Source organism: Lygodium microphyllum, chromosome 18, assembly GCF_053477565.2.
Source record: "Lygodium microphyllum isolate KBCC chromosome 18, Lygodium_microphyllum_v1.1.10, whole genome shotgun sequence".
NCBI lineage: Eukaryota > Viridiplantae > Streptophyta > Polypodiopsida > Schizaeales > Lygodiaceae > Lygodium > Lygodium microphyllum.
Genome location: NC_141152.1, coordinates 123,592,906 through 123,609,800, shown reverse-complemented (window position 1 = coordinate 123,609,800; position 16,895 = coordinate 123,592,906). Strand labels below are relative to the sequence as shown.

General features: G+C 48.7%; 1 protein-coding gene across 17 annotated transcripts in view; it reads right to left on the bottom strand.

Annotated features, from left to right (window-relative positions):
- Positions 1 to 16,895, bottom strand: part of LOC148021332 (uncharacterized) — a 293,723-nt gene that overhangs the window by 103,456 nt on the left and 173,372 nt on the right. For all 17 annotated transcript variants that reach the window (XR_015694538.1, XM_087698141.1, XM_087698124.1 and 14 more), the window contains one exon: positions 6,127 to 6,204. Coding sequence is in view for 16 of the 17 variants with exons in the window: in XM_087698141.1 (XP_087554267.1) it covers positions 6,127 to 6,204 (78 nt within the window). In the remaining variant the exon portion in view is untranslated. The remainder of the gene's footprint in view (positions 1 to 6,126; positions 6,205 to 16,895) is intronic.

The following is a 16,895-nucleotide window of genomic DNA, read 5'->3' as shown; positions in this document are numbered from 1 at the left end:
CGTTTGGCGATCCATCTTCATAATCTCAGCCAAGTCCAATGTCAGGTTTGTACAATTCTTTTGTGTCGCATGAATCAAAACTCTCGCCTGTTTTTTCTTTTGAGGTACAGGATTTGGATGGCTTTGCGTATGCGAACTTCAATAGAGGGGGCTCATGAAGCAGACGGAATTCAGGTACATCTACAACTTTTGTTTCATTTGAGCATATCACACACACTTCTCACTTTCCTACCATCCCACCCTCTTCTATATCACACCTTGATCATCTCTCATCATCTTTCCAAAATCTTGGATTATACTCCATATCTGCATCACACACCGTAGGGGTTGGATCTTCCATCTCCGCTCCTAGCACCTTTTCCTTCTCCATCCCATTCTCTACCTCTTTGCACCATGGTACTTCATTAGGGGGAATGCCACCCTTTAACACAGTGTCTCTCACCTTTCCGCAAATAAGCACACCCATAACTCCTGGGTCGATTGTGATGGGCATCCCCCTCACTATCCCCAGCTTCACATCTCTCATGACCACTCATATGCAGGGGTTTCCATCCTGAGCTTATGGTGCGTCTTCACACTCTCCTTGGGTTACACCTACACAGGGATTCCCATCTTCTGCTCCTAGTGTTCCCATCCTACCTCCTTGGGTTTCTCATGTGGCTACCATGCCCATGCCTAGTTAGCCCATCCCTACCTATGGATCCACCTTGTACACTACCCGCATGCCTAGTGGGCACTCTCGGGCCCATTCCCAAGTGTACTCCACTCCCCCATCCTACCCCCACTACACTTTTTCACACTATCCATCTCCAAGCACTACCACTCTTATTGCAACGGCCAAGAATGCCTTCACGGATAAGACACGTTTTAACGGGTCAAATTTCACTACTTGGTCGAATTTCATGCAACAAGTGCTCGAGTCTCAGGGTCTTTGGGACCTCGTCATTGGTCTAGAGCCTATGCCGAACCCTCGACTAGCTCACCCTAACTACATCCGTCAATGGAGAGTCCACAATGCTACAGCCAATGTTGAGCTGATGCAAGGATTGATCGTGAGTTTCACTCTCAGTTGCAGCACTTCCCGCTCACATCAGAGTATTGGAGTCACCTTCTCGACCGCTATGCGGCTCGTGATCGTACTCGGTGCATCAATCTCGACTTTGAGCTTCAAGAATTCTCTCTTAAGGAAGGGGATGATCTGAAAGTCAAGCTAGCTAACTACAGGCGGTTACTTGCCGAGTTCGCCACTACTGGCTCACCAAAGTCAGATGACGATCAGGTTATATTCTTCTTGAATAAGTTGCCTGCAAAATACTTCAATTTCATTCAACACATCATCTCCCAACCTCGATTGCCAATCTTCTACGAGTTTGAGTGCAAGTTCTTGCGTTACGCAAGGCTGCATGATCAAGTCCACAAGAAATCCTCATCACAGCCTTATTTAGAGTAGAGGGGGTTGGTTACTTCTTCTTCGGGAGGGAAAACCACCAGTGGCAAGAACTCGCTAGATGCGAAGGCAAGCCAATCAAAGGGCGACTCCTCTTCCTTCGATAGAACCAAAGAATCAAGACCTATTTGGCAGCAACTCCCTAAGAAAAACCGGTTTTGCACACACTGCCAGAGAGTAGGCCATGTGGACGAGGAATGTTGCTCCAAGGCCCAAGGTCTTCCACCTAAAAAGCCTCAGCAGACCGCTGCGACTTCACAGTCTAGTGGGGCTACGCCTTCCGTTGCTGCCCCATCTGCTCCTCCAGCCCCCACAACGACTGCTGGACATGTGGCACCCGCCCAAACTCAGTGGCCATTCTTCTCTACTCCTGAAGGATTGGTTGATTAGTCTATAGGTTCCAATCCCGTTGCACTTCATGCATCTATCTCACCTTCCTCCCTACCTCATCAGGCGTTCCCTTGGCAAAGCTCTGCTATTGGACGTATGCGATGGTGGCCACCTTGTTAGACTTGCATGTCTCTAGGTCCTTTCGGATACCCTAGGTCAGTCTAGCATTCATTTTTTGCACTCTTCGAGTCGGGCCCATAGGATTTTTGTCTCTACATTTTAAGTCTTTTGCTGCATTTACTCACACACACATATACATTTGCATCTTTGCACTTGTTCCTTCAGTTAGCTTTTCATTTTAGTTTAGTTTTGTTTTTGGAGCATCTCACTACTGACCTCTCTGATTGCAGACTTTGATCTCCTTTGTAGGTTTGGTTTTCAGTGTAGGGCTAACATGCAAGTTTGCCCAGTCCTACCTGGGTTGGCTGGAGACTTGGGATGTACACCGTTCCTTCATGGTTTCATCATCCTTGGAGTTTTGCTCTTCTACCAGCATGGAGGCTTTTCCTCCCAGGCGGATCGTGCAACATCTCTCTTGATGCTATCATGGCGGTGACTTCTACCTAGCTCTTCTAGCTAGGATGCTTTCTCCTCCTCTTCATTCCTTATGGTTCTCAGCACCACACGAAGACCGACATCAAGCTCCTCTTCCTTCTTCGGCATCTACATCCAGGTTGAGAGAGGGTTCCTACCCTTCTTGGTATTCTACAGGCTTCAGCACTATCTTCGACATCGGCTTCTCCCCCCTGTTGCACCTTACCCTTTGCATTGCATGATTTCATCATCTTTGTACTAGGGCGCTTGGGCAAGTGAACAATTTTCCCATGAGGGACACTTTCCAAGTGGCACCTGCTGCATGAGCATTCTTTAGCATGTAGCATACTTTGCATCTCATTGTGCAGAGCACCACTTGAGCGGATCCTAAGCTGTTACCACCAGGGGCTGTTGTTACCACACCACTATCCTTCTTCATCACATGGATACCTCATCACCTAATTTTCCTCGTCATTGACACCCTGAGTGGATGGGTTAGCTTCTACTGTTTTGTGATGTGTTGGGTGTATCCTCTCTACTTCTGTCTTCTGGGTCACTATTCGTCAATCGTCCGCATCCCATAAAATTTACCACACTTATTCAAAAAAAAAAAAAACACACACACACACACAAAAGTTCCATGTAGTTCCATCCGCCTTTGTAGAGCTTGGTAGACCACTGGGCAGCCGATGTGCACCCTTTGTCCGATGCCTTGTCCTCTCTGAGGTGACTACTTGGATTCCCTTGGTAAGATAACCATCGCCTCTGTAGTTTTGGTAGGCCACTGGACAGCCGACGCACATCCTTTGTCCGATGCCTTGGCTGCTTTGGGGTGGAACGCCTTGGGGTACATCAACATCACAATGGCTGGCCTAACCTTTTGGCTCAATTTTGGGCTTGAGAGGGGGTGTTGAGCTAAAATATGCATTACTTGCTGATTAGCCTCTTAAACAAACCCAAAACACACTAAAATTTCTCTTTTAGAGTAAAACCCTAAAATGGGGAGCAGCCCTGTCCTCTTTGGGGTGACTACTTGGATTCCCTTGGTAAGATAACCATCGCCTCTGTAGTCTTGGTAGGCCATTGGGCAGCCGACGTACATCCTTTGTCCGATGCCTTGGTTGCTTTGGGGTGGGGCGCCTTGGGGTACATCAACATCACAATGGCTGGCCTAACCTTTCGGCTCAATTTTGGGCTTGAGAGGGGGGTGTTGAGCTAAAATATGCATTAATTGCTGATTAGCCTCTTAAACAAACCCAAAACACACTAAAATTTCTCTTTTAGAGTAAAACCCTAAAATAGGGAGCAGTTCGAGAGAGTTGAGTGGAAATCTTAAAAAGAGGAGCAGTTCATGAAAATTTAGTGGAAACCCTAATTTTTGGGGCGCCCTTCCACATCTATAAATAGACAGGCTGCTCCCATTCAGCCATCATTCTTGTTTTGCAGGTTACACCAGCCCACACACCCTCTACTGCTGTTGGCGCCCAGTTTCCAGCCTGCAGCCCGCCTCCATCTACTGTCTAGCCATCATTGACTGCAGCCACATCATCTTCCGCCTGTCCATTGCTGTAGGCGACAGCTCTCAGCTGCTGGCGACTGCTTCAAACTGTCCCAAACTGCTGTTCAGTCTGCTGTCCATCATCTCCAGGGTCAGCCACCTGCGTTTTCAGCATTGCAGGCCCTAACACTCTCAGACACTGTTTCAGCCTGCTGTTTACAGCAGACTGTGCACAGTTTCCAGCCCCCGATCGGTGGTACACTGCTGCGTTTACCAGTTTCCAGCCTCCAGATTGCTACGTTTTGGTGATCAGCCTACTGCCATTCACTATTCAACACTCCTACACTCCGCCTGGTGGTCACAGACTTGGGATCCATCTTCGGTGGATGTCACTCCGACATTGCTCTGCCCTTGAGCACACTGTACACTCTTACATTCATTTACAGCATTCATTCACTTCAGAGTTGTGTTCTCTCTCTCCCTTCTTCTGTTTGTGTTTGAGTTTTGAGTGTTGCATTTAGGGTTTGGGTTTTGCCCTTTGTGTCTTTGTGTTTTTGTCGTGGTCGTACACTTTGTGTGTCCTCAATGCAAACCCTAGCAGTCTTCTTAGCACTTTTGTGATAAGTCAAGGAGCCCCATAGAGCGATCGCATGTGATGTACATCCCAAGAATGTGTGAGGCATGTCCCATGTCCTTTATCTCAAAGCTCTTCTTCAATTAACTTTTCAAGGTATCTAACTCATTATGAGCGCTCCCAATAATTAACATATCATCCACATAGAGTTCCAACAACCATATCCTGCCACAATGAGCTATAACTTCAACCTTGTGACAAGAATAAATCGTACACTCTTAACTGATCCAGACCCTTTCTCATGAACTTGCCATCCTTCTCCACTACAAAGATGAAGATCACCCCTTGCTACTTACAATCATCCAAAGTAGGATGTCTCCCCTAGAAAAGCAACCAATCCAGATCTGAAAGGTGTTTGTAGTAGCACCCCATTCTGGATACTCTCCATCTGCAACTGTCTCTGCCATGGTTCTTGCCTTTCTAAGGCCTCAATGCCTTTGTCCTTGAGTGTTATCTAGTGTATAAAAGTCTACTTGTGTGGAGAGCCTCCCCCAAGGAAGATGGCTCTTCTCCAAGCTGTGGCCAGAATGTGACCTCAAAAATGTTTGTTGAAGACAAGTGGCTGGCTCAACTTCCCTTCAACAATGGTCAGGGTTTGCTGGTGAAGCCCAGAAGAGGCTAATGTCTAAGCCCTAGTAATGACAGCAATTAATTTGATTTCAATCTGCTCCCCAGTTCATGTGACTGAGGAGCTGTCAAGAAGAAGAAAGTTGCTGTCCTACCAATGATGGCTGGTAGTTGTCCTCTTCATGTCACTATTCTCTCACCCGTACTACCACACATACCTGATTTTCTCTATTATGATTGTGTGACCTTGGGCTTGCTGCCCAGACCACACTGTGAGAATTGAATCCTGAAAGTTTCCAGGTGGTTATACTTGTATGTGTTAGGTGTACACACACTGTGTGGGCACATTTGGGGCACTGTACAGCTGTTCTCCTTTTGGTTTACCTTCATCATCACTGGCTGTTTATGAAGGAAACTTACAGGGTTACCCCCACATTGCACTTCCCTCTGTTAATTTGCGACTGAGAGTTGTTTACAGAGGAAACTTACTGGGTTACCCACACACCACACTTCCCTCGGTTAATTGGGGACTGAGAGTAGAAGAATTCTAGACAAGTAGCTGCTGAAGGGATTGTGTAATGCCATCCTTCATCTTCACTGGCTGTTTATGGAGGAAACTTACTGGTTTAACCCCACATCACACTTCCCTCTGTTAATTTGGGACTGAGAATTGAAAAATTCTAGACAAGTAGCTGCTGAAGGAATTGTGTAATGCCATCCTTGGATGGTGTGTGCTTCTGTGATCTTACTCTGACTTTAGGACATAAACATAATAACTCTTTCATAAGTATCCCACCGCATACGTTCTTCTCTGTGCATCCCTTGGCCATGACCTCTTTGTCCACTATAAGGCACTCCTTCGTAGCAATGTCAAAACAAAAATAGTTTACTCTTCTAATGTCCATCCAACGAAAGAAACTACCATTTTCTTTCCTATATGAGCAATAACTTGCCACTTAACAAATTTTCACCTAATTTGATTAGGGAAAAAAAATTGTTAGATAAACTTGGCTTTTCACAAAATGTGTCTTCTTAGCTTGCATTTACAAACAATACCTGAGCATCTGATTTTGTGACCTTAAAATGATCTTCTTTTGATATTCCCATCCACTTTCCCTCAACATACTTCTCCACCTACATTAATATATTGTATACATATCAAATGATGGAGCTTGGACTTCAAAAATGTTGTGCACCACCATCATTTACATAACTAAAAGAGGATACCACTATTTAAATTTTATTTTCATGATCATGTGTTAAAAACATTACAATCACATATGTTGGATTTAGGGTTGTAGGAATACAAATACACAGCTTGGGGCAGAAGCTTGTGAGAGCACAACTCAAAGTATATTGAGAGATATCAATAGAGAAGATTTACAAGACTAAGTATGCCCTAAAAGTGAATAGGCATATATACAAGTCTAGGGAAAAGAAAACTCCTAAGAGGGAAAAATATGCCATGGAAATCCTGAGTGTGTTACACACATCACTACCAAAATATGGCAACAAAAATTCCCCTTGGCAGTGGTGTGGTGAACAAGAGCTAGCACTCATGTATAGGGAAGTGCCATGCCTAGTGGACTAGATCAATCCACAAAGGGGAGTAAGTCCAAAGCTTTGTAGAAAGCTTCAAACTTCTCATAAGGCAAAGCCTTTGTAAAGAGATCTACAAGGTTGTTATGTGTTGGCACGTAGGCCTTTGCAAAAAGCTTCAAACTTCTCATGAGGCAAATCCTTTGTAGACAAATCTGCAAGGTTGTTCTGTGTTGGCACATAGGCCAAGATGATATCTCCTGTAGAGAGTCTCTCCTTGAGATAATGATAGTGCATCTTAATGCACTTAGCATGTGCATGGAACACTCAATTCCATGCAACTGCCAATGCTCTTTGATTGTTAGTAAAGATAGTAGTAGAAGATGATTGTTTAACACAAATCAGCCAAGATGCGTCTAAGCCAAACACAGTCAACCGTAGTAGTGAAAGCTACCATGTACTCAACTTCAACAATGATACTTCATTATCTACATACAAGAGTGAGATATGCAAAAGTAGACCTTTCTTTCAAATTCACTATGCATATGTGCAAGAAATTCCATAGGCTAATACCATCATTAAGAAGTTAATGAGTCAACGGTGGTCTAAATGAGAAGTGCAAGGGTGCATAGTGCAAGAAAAGTGGACTTAGCAAGAGTGAACTAATGAGAATAAACTCACAAGAGTAAATTTATGAGAGTGAACTATCAAGAATGAATTGGTGAGAGAACTACAAGAGTAAACTTGATATGAGTAAACTTGCAAGATGACTGAACCTAATGAGTGAACTTGATATGAGTGGACCTAATGAGTGAGTGTAATATGAGTGAACTATAACATATGGATACCAAAATAGCATCACCTTGTTTTATGTGAAAAAGAGAACTAAAAACTACACGAATCAACTCTACAAGTGTCTAAATATGTAGCTCTTGTTGTGCCCTTCCTTTCTAGCCATAGAATGCTTGAATCCAACATCGTATACAGAAGTTATAGCCAAAACATGTGTTGTTGTTTCCCCTTTAGAAAAAGAAAGGCTTCAAAGAAGATGATATGCATGTGCTCAAAGGGGGATGTCAATTAGAGACTACTCAAACACCTACTTCAATATCGCCATGTATGTTGAGGGCATTTCAGATTTTGCCAAGTTGAATAAATATATTTTTGATATTGACCCTGCCCTATCATCGGAGGTGGCAGCTCAACAACAAACAAAATATGACAGACACTAGCTTTTTAATAGATAATGAAGTTGCATTGCAAAAGACGATTGTGATTCATGCATGTTTAGGAGGCCTCCCTAATGTACGGTATGATGAAACACAATAGAAACTAAATAATAAAGATTGTCATTTAGTCTTTATGCAAGTCAAGGGCTAGATGAAAACATTTGCTATAGCGCTCAATCTTTTATGCCATCTAATTAGAATGGAAAACCCTTCCTTGAAGGATGCCTCTATTGCGACTTTAGTACCAACATCAAGTGTGTGTTGCCACTCTTACCCTTTCCACATGTCCAAGTAAGGCCTCTTATCTTTGCAATATCATTAACATTGTTACCGGTCTCATCAATGTAAATTTTTAAGACACATACACATGCTAGTGATAGCTAAGTAACACAGCTGTTGTGTCAAGGATAAGATAGTAGTAGATGAGCTTGACTCTCTCAACACTCCCCCTCAAGCTCAAGCAAGGTTATGTACTCCAAGTAGTCGAATGAAGTGACTGAACTTATCTTTACCTTTTTTTTTTTGCAAATAAAATGTGGCTAATTATATTACTCAAAGAAATTGATTACAACGTATGCTCGACAGACTAGCTAGAGCTGCAGCACAAATACATCATGATTACAAGCCTCTCAGGGTAGTCTGGGGGCAAGAAGCCATGGAGCCCGTATATCGCCATCTGGGGCTACCTGCCTGTATCATGAAAAACAGGTCCAAGCCACCCCAGGTATGCATAAAGTGGCCACAGAGCTCTTGACGAGCCATGGATTCGTCCTGCACCTGATCCCAACGGCCACGGAGGGAGTGGATGATGGAGATCCATAGCTCAACTGAGTCGCCTGTGCGGAAATTCTCTCTCCACCGAAAGTCTCCTGACACTGCGCCTTCCAGATATGCCATCCACTAAGACTCCCTATGATCTCCCATACCTCAGAGTGGTCTGCTGTGGGCTCTGGTATCTGGCGGATAGGTAGAGCCTCCAACCTGACCACTGCACACAATCCTGCCTCAATGATGAATATCGTGTCTTGCATCCTGACCTCATACAGAAGGTGATAGCCCTGGCTGACTGCTTGCCAATAGAAGGCGCCCCATGAGATGTATCCAAGGCTAGGTGTTGTATAGCGGAGGATGCGGCATGCTCCTCTCCACATGAGCTGCGCCTCCTCACATGACCAAAGGCAATGCTTTGGGGTTTCCAGAGGCTGCTGTGCGCAACGCTTACAACCTCCCTCCTTTTGCATCTGGGCAAGCCAGCTTTCCACCGCTAAGCCTCCATGTACCACCAGCCATAAGAAGTATGATACCCTCTTTGGTCTCCAGCTATCCCATAGGCAGCGCCAGAAGGTCCATCGGAACGGCTTCGTGATGCTATGTTCCGCCAAGTGCCTGCTATGTGACGGCGCCCAATCCATATCCTCCTGCATCAGTACGTGTTTGCCAATCCTGGCAGTGTATCCTACAAACCTTTGTGGATTCATGGCGACTGCAGTGGTTGGCCATAACCACTCTCCTGGATCCCACTCCAGCTCATCAAGTGGTCTGCCCTCCTAGATCCAAAGGCGCCACTCCCTGAGCTCCTTCTAGAAAACATAGGGGTCCAATCGCCATGTCTTCCCCTGAAGGCCCACCACCCGAATCCTCCTCCATGAAAGGGCAGCTATCCCCTCATCCTGCTGCCCTCTGTTAAGGGTGAGACGCCCCCTCCTGAACGGTGAAGAAAGTCCCTTGCGGGGCGCTACCCACTCTACCTGCTACCTGTAAGGGGATGCCTGCTGGTGAAAACTTGGCGGCCTATACCTCCCCAGGCTCTATCGGTACTCGTATCGGGGAAACAGGTCACTCCGGAGGTATTACTGCGTCTATCTCCCTTTGCCTTAACTCCACTCCTCTGTGGCAGCTTGAAACTTGTTGCAGCACCTCCTCGTCTGCCATCTTGTACACCTCCCGCCATGTCTTGATGTTAGCCGGGCCGGCCTCCCAACCAACCCAATGGATGTGGGGGCGCTCGCCAATCTGTGCTCTTTCCCGATCTTTGACTTGGGCGTTCTAGATCACTGGCTGACGGTCTATCTCCTCTTGGCAGCCTGGGGGGCTCTAAATTAGGGCCTTGCGGAGGCCCTGCCACACGTGGAGTAAGCTACGTAGGAAAGGTGATCTGGGGAGGATGATTTGGGCTGAAGCGAAGATCCATCTCAAGGACGGCCTCCACTCACCACCAAGCCTCGATCTACAATCTTGAAGACCCTCCTGCAATAGGACCTTCCAAGTTTGCCCGCCCGGTGTGAGGCCGTGGACAACTAGCTTACCCAAGAGGGCCTTGCTCTGAAACTCTGGGTCTATGGTCCCAAGCCCTTCCTCTGACCGATGCCATATGATGGTCGCCCACGCCACCTTGGCTCGGGAATCCTTGGAGCCGTTTGACCCGGACCAAAGGAAGTTCTGCACTAGACGGTGAAGCTGCACTACCGAAGATGAGAAAAAGCACCAACACGAGGCGATGTACCAGGCCATCACTAGGAGGACCTGGTTAACCACCAGTGCTCCACCGACTAGTGAGAGGCCAGCCGTGCTTTAGTAAGTCAGCTTCCTCTGAATAGAATCGAGGACTGGAAGAAACTGCTGGGCGGAAGTGATATCGGGGAACCCTAGGTACCGGACGGTCAGCCCTCTGCTCACCCATCTGAATCCTAGGTGGACACCCCACTCCGTGCTAGAGTCGAGGTCTGTGAGGAAACCAACAGACTTTCGCCAGTTGATTTTCGCTCCCACTACGGAACAGAACACCTCAAGAGCCAACCTCACTCTCTCCAACATCAACTCATCGTCCTCTATGTAGAGTGTTGTATCATTTGCATACTTTGAGTCTAGCAACTCAGTCTTCTCTCTCACGGGAAGTCGGAGGCCGCGTAATCTGCTCACACGGGACCTGAGGACGTGAGACATCGCCTCTGCAAAGAGTAGGAACAAGTACGGGGCCAAGGGGCAGCCCTGTCAGACCGATCTCTCTAGCCGAAACTTCTCCCCTCGCCTACCACCTATGAGAACCCTGCTGGTGGCCAATCTATAAAGTGCGGCAACCCCGCGAATCCAAGCCTCGCGGAAACCCAACCTTACCATGGTGCCCTCTAGGAAATCCCAGTCCACCTTATCATAAGCTTTCTCGAAATCCAAGAGTAGTACGGCCAGTCTCTGCCCACTGTGCTAAGCCCACTCAGTCGCCTCAACGAAGGTGAATACATTGTACAGGATAATCCTATCCTTGACAAAGCCTGTATGTGTATCATGGATAATGTCTGGTAGCACGGGGCGTAGTCGCCTACCAATCATCTTTGCCAGTGCCTTATAGGCCACTAACAGTAAGGTGATCGGTCTCCACTGGGAAAGCTCCAATCCGTCTCTCCCTTTTGGGAGAAGACTGATGAGGCCTGCTGAAAGGCTCCCTGGCATCTGTCCTGAAGTGAAGATCTCTTGGAAGGCCATCAGTAGAGGGTCCTTCACCACTTCCCAGTAGGTAGTAAAGAAGGCCTTAGAGAGGCCATCCTCTCCGGGGCATTTCTGCCCATCCTGTGTATGGAAAGCCTCCTCTAGTTCCTTCTCTGTGAAGGGGGCTAGGAGGGGGCGTTCCATCTCCTCTGTGACAAGGGATGGGATGTGATCCTAGACCTGTTGCCTACATCGCCATCCTCTAGCTGAGGCTGTCTCTGTTGGAAAAGGAACCTGTAGTAATCAGTGGCAATCTCCATCACCTCGTCTGGGCTTGAACGAGTCCTCGCATACTGATCTCGAAGGCTGCGTATCTGCACTCCTGAGGTGCGAGGCTGGTGCACTTGGAAAAACTTCTTACACATCGTGTCCCCCTTCCATGCCAAAAAAGCTACTGAGGTGCGGAAAGAGAACTCAGAGCGCTTGTCCTCTAGGCTAGTGATGGCTGCTCGTGCTCTCAGCTCCTGTGCGTGGAGGGTGCGGTCCCCTGTCACCTCCTGTAGTAATCTCTGTGTGGCTGCAAGGTCCCGCCAGAGCGCTCTCTCCTCCTCCCAGCTCTGCTGCCTGGCCTGTATGGCTATCTCTTGACAGATTCTGCTCGACTCGGCTAGGACCTCTACAACCTCCTCTGCGATCCGGTCCCTCCTGCCCCACTTCCTAGTCCAGAGTTGCTCTATCTGCCTCGTCACCTCCTCCCTCCTATAGATTGAGTCAGGGATCCGACAGGATCGAGTGTCTAGGGTAGATACTAGGGGATCTAGTGTCAGGAGAACTGGGCAGTGATCAAACAGCGTGGTGCCCACCAACTGCCCAATCTGGCCCCCACGAGAGCCTCACCACTCTCCCACATAAAACCTCTCCAACCGCTCCAGCACGACTTCACCTAGCCGCCTGTATCCCCAAGAGAAGTCCAACGACCTCTCCCTCCTATGGAAGGCAGGGTCTCTCTAGGCGTCATGTGCACCTACTGCCAGTAGAAATACCTCCTATGCCTTGTGCTCCTCCCCGGTCATGCCCTGATAGTTTCTGCCTCTGCCCTACTGGTCCTCCAAAGCCTCCAGGTTGTTGAAGTCTCCTCTAACGATCCAGGAGTCCACCTCTGGGAGTCCATCCACGATCTCCACCCAGAACCTGCTACGCGCCTAACCTCCGTAGGTGCATAGATGACACAAGTCCCCAATATCCAGTCTGATCCATAGAACCCTCCCTGCCACTATTCTCCTATGGTCTTGTATGCAAGCGGTGAGACTAGGGCCAATAGAGGTGCATACGCCTCCATTCCTACCGTAGGCCCCTATGGCGTGCTTTCGGTAAGTGTACGAGCTACCTGGGAGTACCTTCCCTACCCCCGCTGGGCCTGGGAGGGGGTGAGCTTGTGCTCCTGTAAAAGTAAAATGTCGATCCGTTCAGCAACAAGGACAGGCTGTAGCTTCTGCCGAACAATCAACTTCCTGGATCCACGTGTCCCATTGTAGTGGAGGCTATTCACATTTCAGGATGCAAGGTGTAAGCTCATGGGGAAACCTGCGATTGACTGAATAGACATCTGTTCGGTGTGGAAGTTGCTGATGAGGATGAGAAACTATGGGGCATGCAGGTACGCTTTGCCGTAGGTCTGGACAGCGAACTCTAGTCCCCTATAGTGGCCCTCGACCGAACCATAGGGGTGATGGATGCTCTAGGTGGTACAATCAGTGCATCATCTATCAGCCATGTTGAGAGTCATGACTCCAGGCACTGATAAAAACGGGCCGCCTGTGCAAGGGGCCACTCCATCACATCCCTCGCAGCCCTCCACTATGGAGGGGCTTGAAAGATAATGCTCAAGTGTGGGACCTCAGCACCAGCCCACTAGTTAATGTCCATCATGCTACCAGGCCATTGCTGTGCAAATAGTGCTTGTCCTTCTTTCCCCATCCACTCCGAGATGTGGTTCGCCACCTGCCTCTTCAACTCCTCCTCTATCTGTGTCGTCGTCCAATCCCCTGAGTGAGAGAATTGAAAGAAGAAGGAGTAGTTTGGTCCATCCGGTGGTGCTAATAGATGGACCTTGACCCTCCTTGACTTGCGAACCACGAAGATCCCTAACTCTAGAGGTAGTGGGAACACTCTGTGCTCCGCAACTCTCAAGTAGGACCATGGGCCACTGAGAAAAAACTCCTGTGGCAACAGCTGTGCCTGTCTTGGGAAGGTGTGATGGGCAATGGGGGCAGATGAGCTAGTGGCTGTGGGAGGGGGAAGACTGTTGGTGCAAGGAGGATGTAGGCGTGTGTGGTTCATCCCCTCCTATGGGATGAGTGGGCATGGGTCTGGGGGGGATCACCTGCAGCGGGTGCATATTAGGGGGGGTTGCTCGGGAGGGGAGATAGTGGGGGGGAAGAGGGTGGAGGGATGGTCAGAAGTATGTGGCGGGTGTGGAGGTTAGTGGCCTTGGAAGGGGGGGTTGTGGGCCAAGGTCAGTGGGGGGAGCCTGGGATGTGGTGGAGGGTGGGTGTGGGGACTGTGGGATCTCAGATGGGGTAGTCTGTGGCGCGAGTGGTGGCTGTGGGGGACTGCGATCCTGCCCGGTGGGACAGGCAGGGGGGGCTGCGGAGTGCTCTGCCGAGGGGGGTCGCTCGTCCTCCTACGCCCTGCTATCGAGGCGCTGGCGCAGGCCCCCCCTGCCGTCTTCCTCTCTGTCGTCTCTGGACCCATGTGAAACCGTCAGCATCGACCTGTGGGCTCGTCGCCGAAGCCGCCTTGGCCCCAAAACGCGTACAGTCTACTGCGTGATGTCCAAAGTAATGGCAACATAGGCACTGCCCTGGTTGCCCAGTCACAATGAGCTGCTACCTAAAGGAGTGACCTCCAGCCTCAATTTCCAAGAGCTTTGGTATACTTTTTGTGTCTTTCATGGCCACTCGTACCTTTGGGACTCCTGCAGCTGTCACTGCATCCACGAAGGAAGCAGGGAGAACTCTGCCAAAAATCCATCCAAAGTCCTCCACTAACTGGCGGTATTCTACTGCCAGTCCAAGAAACAGTAGGGTGACTGGATGTCTGAGAAAACTATTGTGGAGCGCAAATGACTCCACTGTGAAGCCGCTATATCAAGGAACCATGTAGATGACCCCCTTCGTGGAGGCATAGGGCGAGCTCTCCACCAACTCATGGGATGCGTGCGCAAAGGTGAGTCGAACCATGAAGATCCCTCGGCCCATAAGCACTGCCTCCAAGATCTGCGCTATACCAATGTGCAATGTGGAGTGGAGCCAATCCCGCAGCTGGGCTCTCGATGGGGAGTGTCCCACGACCTGACCAAAGATCGCTATATCTTTCAGCTCCAACTCTGTGGCCCGAATGGCCAAGAGTTGTTCCTCAGAGAGGATGATGCACAAGATGTTTGACTGGGGGGCACTCGTAGAATACACCGGTGTCTGACCAGAGATTTCCATTGCGCGTCCCAATTGAGGACCTACCACTCGCGTTGCTACGCTGTCAGAGAAGGGGGGGAGGTATGTTGCTGCAAAGGAAGGGAGCAACTGGAGGGGAGGCGAGACAATGGCCAGGAGGAAGGGGGGGGGGGTGGGGGTGGGGGAAGCTTGTTTACATGGTGGGTGTTGGACCCTGCTGTAGTCCAGCTCATATCGAGGGCGGGGCGGGGGGGGGGGGGGGGGAGAGAGCAGTGGAGCAGTGAAATGAACCTCAGGCGGAAGGGCGAAACAGGGCTACAAGGCGAGGGAGGCGGGGGCAGTGTGGGCGTGGGACAGTTATAGGCGTGGGGCAATTATAGGGCGGCGGAGGGGCAGTTATAGGGTGGGGGAGCAGGAGCTGACGGGAAGGGGCGCAACGTGTTAGGAGGGTGAAGGGAGCACTGCGCGAGAGGAGGGAGGGGGAAGGCACGGTGGCGGGCAAGCGGGAGGAGGGAGGTGCGATGGCGGGCAGGAGGGGGGAGGCGCGATGGTAGGCAGGAGGGGGAGAAGGCGTGATGATGCGACAAGAGGTAGGGGAAAAGCTAGTGCACGATAGCATGCGGGAGGTCTGGGCAGGGCGATCACGCAAGGGAGAGCTGGCGGGGGGGGGGGGGGAAGGGATAGCTGGCAGGGGCAACGCTCCACAAGGGGGGAGTAGGCGGAGGAACAGTGTGCCTTGGGGCAGTAGACGGGGGACGGGGGGGGGGGGGGGGGGGGGGGGGGGGGGCGGGGAGAGGAGAGTTGGTACAATGGCGGGGGCGGAGCAGCAGCGCACGCAAAGGCAGGGTATTGCCCGAACTTATCTTAGTGACTTGGTAAATATATTAGCTACTTAATCATTTGTCTTGACATGCATGAGATCTGCCTTTCTTGCAAGTACCATCTCACGTATGAAGTGATAGTGTACCTCTATATTTTTTGTTTTGGCATGGTAAATAGGGTTTGTAGCCAAAAGCACACTAGAACTATCCTCAACTAGTTGCAAAAAGAGGCTACTATGGTTGTTGAAGATGCCTCTCCAGCTAAGTTAGAATTCACAAACGCTGTAGATGATAAAGAGTGTGCATTTAGTATGCAATGCAATTATGATCCTTATTTACATGATTCTTGCTTATCTATTGTGGATTCAAATATCTGGTATGGTGCTACTAAGCATATTACTTCTCTATGCAGTCTATTAACTTCTCTCGTATTTTCTCCTAAGAAGAGTACTACCACATGTGCCCATAACTTCTCTTATCCAATTAAAGGAGTTGGCAAATTTTATGTTGATTGCTATTAATGGTAGTACTTTCACACTTACAGATCTTGTGTATGTTCTAGAGATCAATAAGAATTTGCCACCAATTTTTCCACTTGCCAAGGTTGGCATCATTGTGAAGTTTGTTGATATTGAGAGATGCACCATTCATGATCTCTCTTGTGGTGATATAATTATTGCATCTAGTTCACTATGTTTTGGGCGATACAACATGCTATAACACTCTCACACACTCTTCATTGTCAAACCGTCCCCCCCTACTCTTAGCTGAGCTTCGATTTGTCCTTCTCACATTTGGTATCAGAGCAGCTCTCTACTTAGCTCAGCTTGTGGCCACCGCTAGTTGACCCGCCACCTCTCCGCTATCCTCAGCTTCACAACTACAAGCTACATTTGGCACCACTAATAGCTTTAGAGGGTTATCATGCTAGCATGGAATCTTGTCTTTCATGCAAAGACAAAGTACATACATGTGAAGTAACATTTTATCAAGGATGTACTTGACAACAAGAGCATTGAGCTTGTCAAGGAACATACCGATGATAACCTTACAGACCTTCTCACAAAGGGTCTTCTAGTAGAGTGGTTTGTTCATTGCCGCTAGATGATGGCGGTTGGATAGGATATGTGTATTTCAGCTTTGTACATAAATAGACTTAGCTGATTTTTTCCCTACCTTCAGGCGCGTTGCCTTTAGGTGAAAGGTTGTTGGGAATAAAGGGTCACTGTGCCTTTTACAGTGTTCGGGTGTGCATGCACCCTTACTTTTTTTTGCAAGTAAAATGTGGCTAATTATATTACTCAGAAGGCTGATTACAACGAAGTGCACATGCTCAATAGACTAGTTGGAGCTGATGCAAA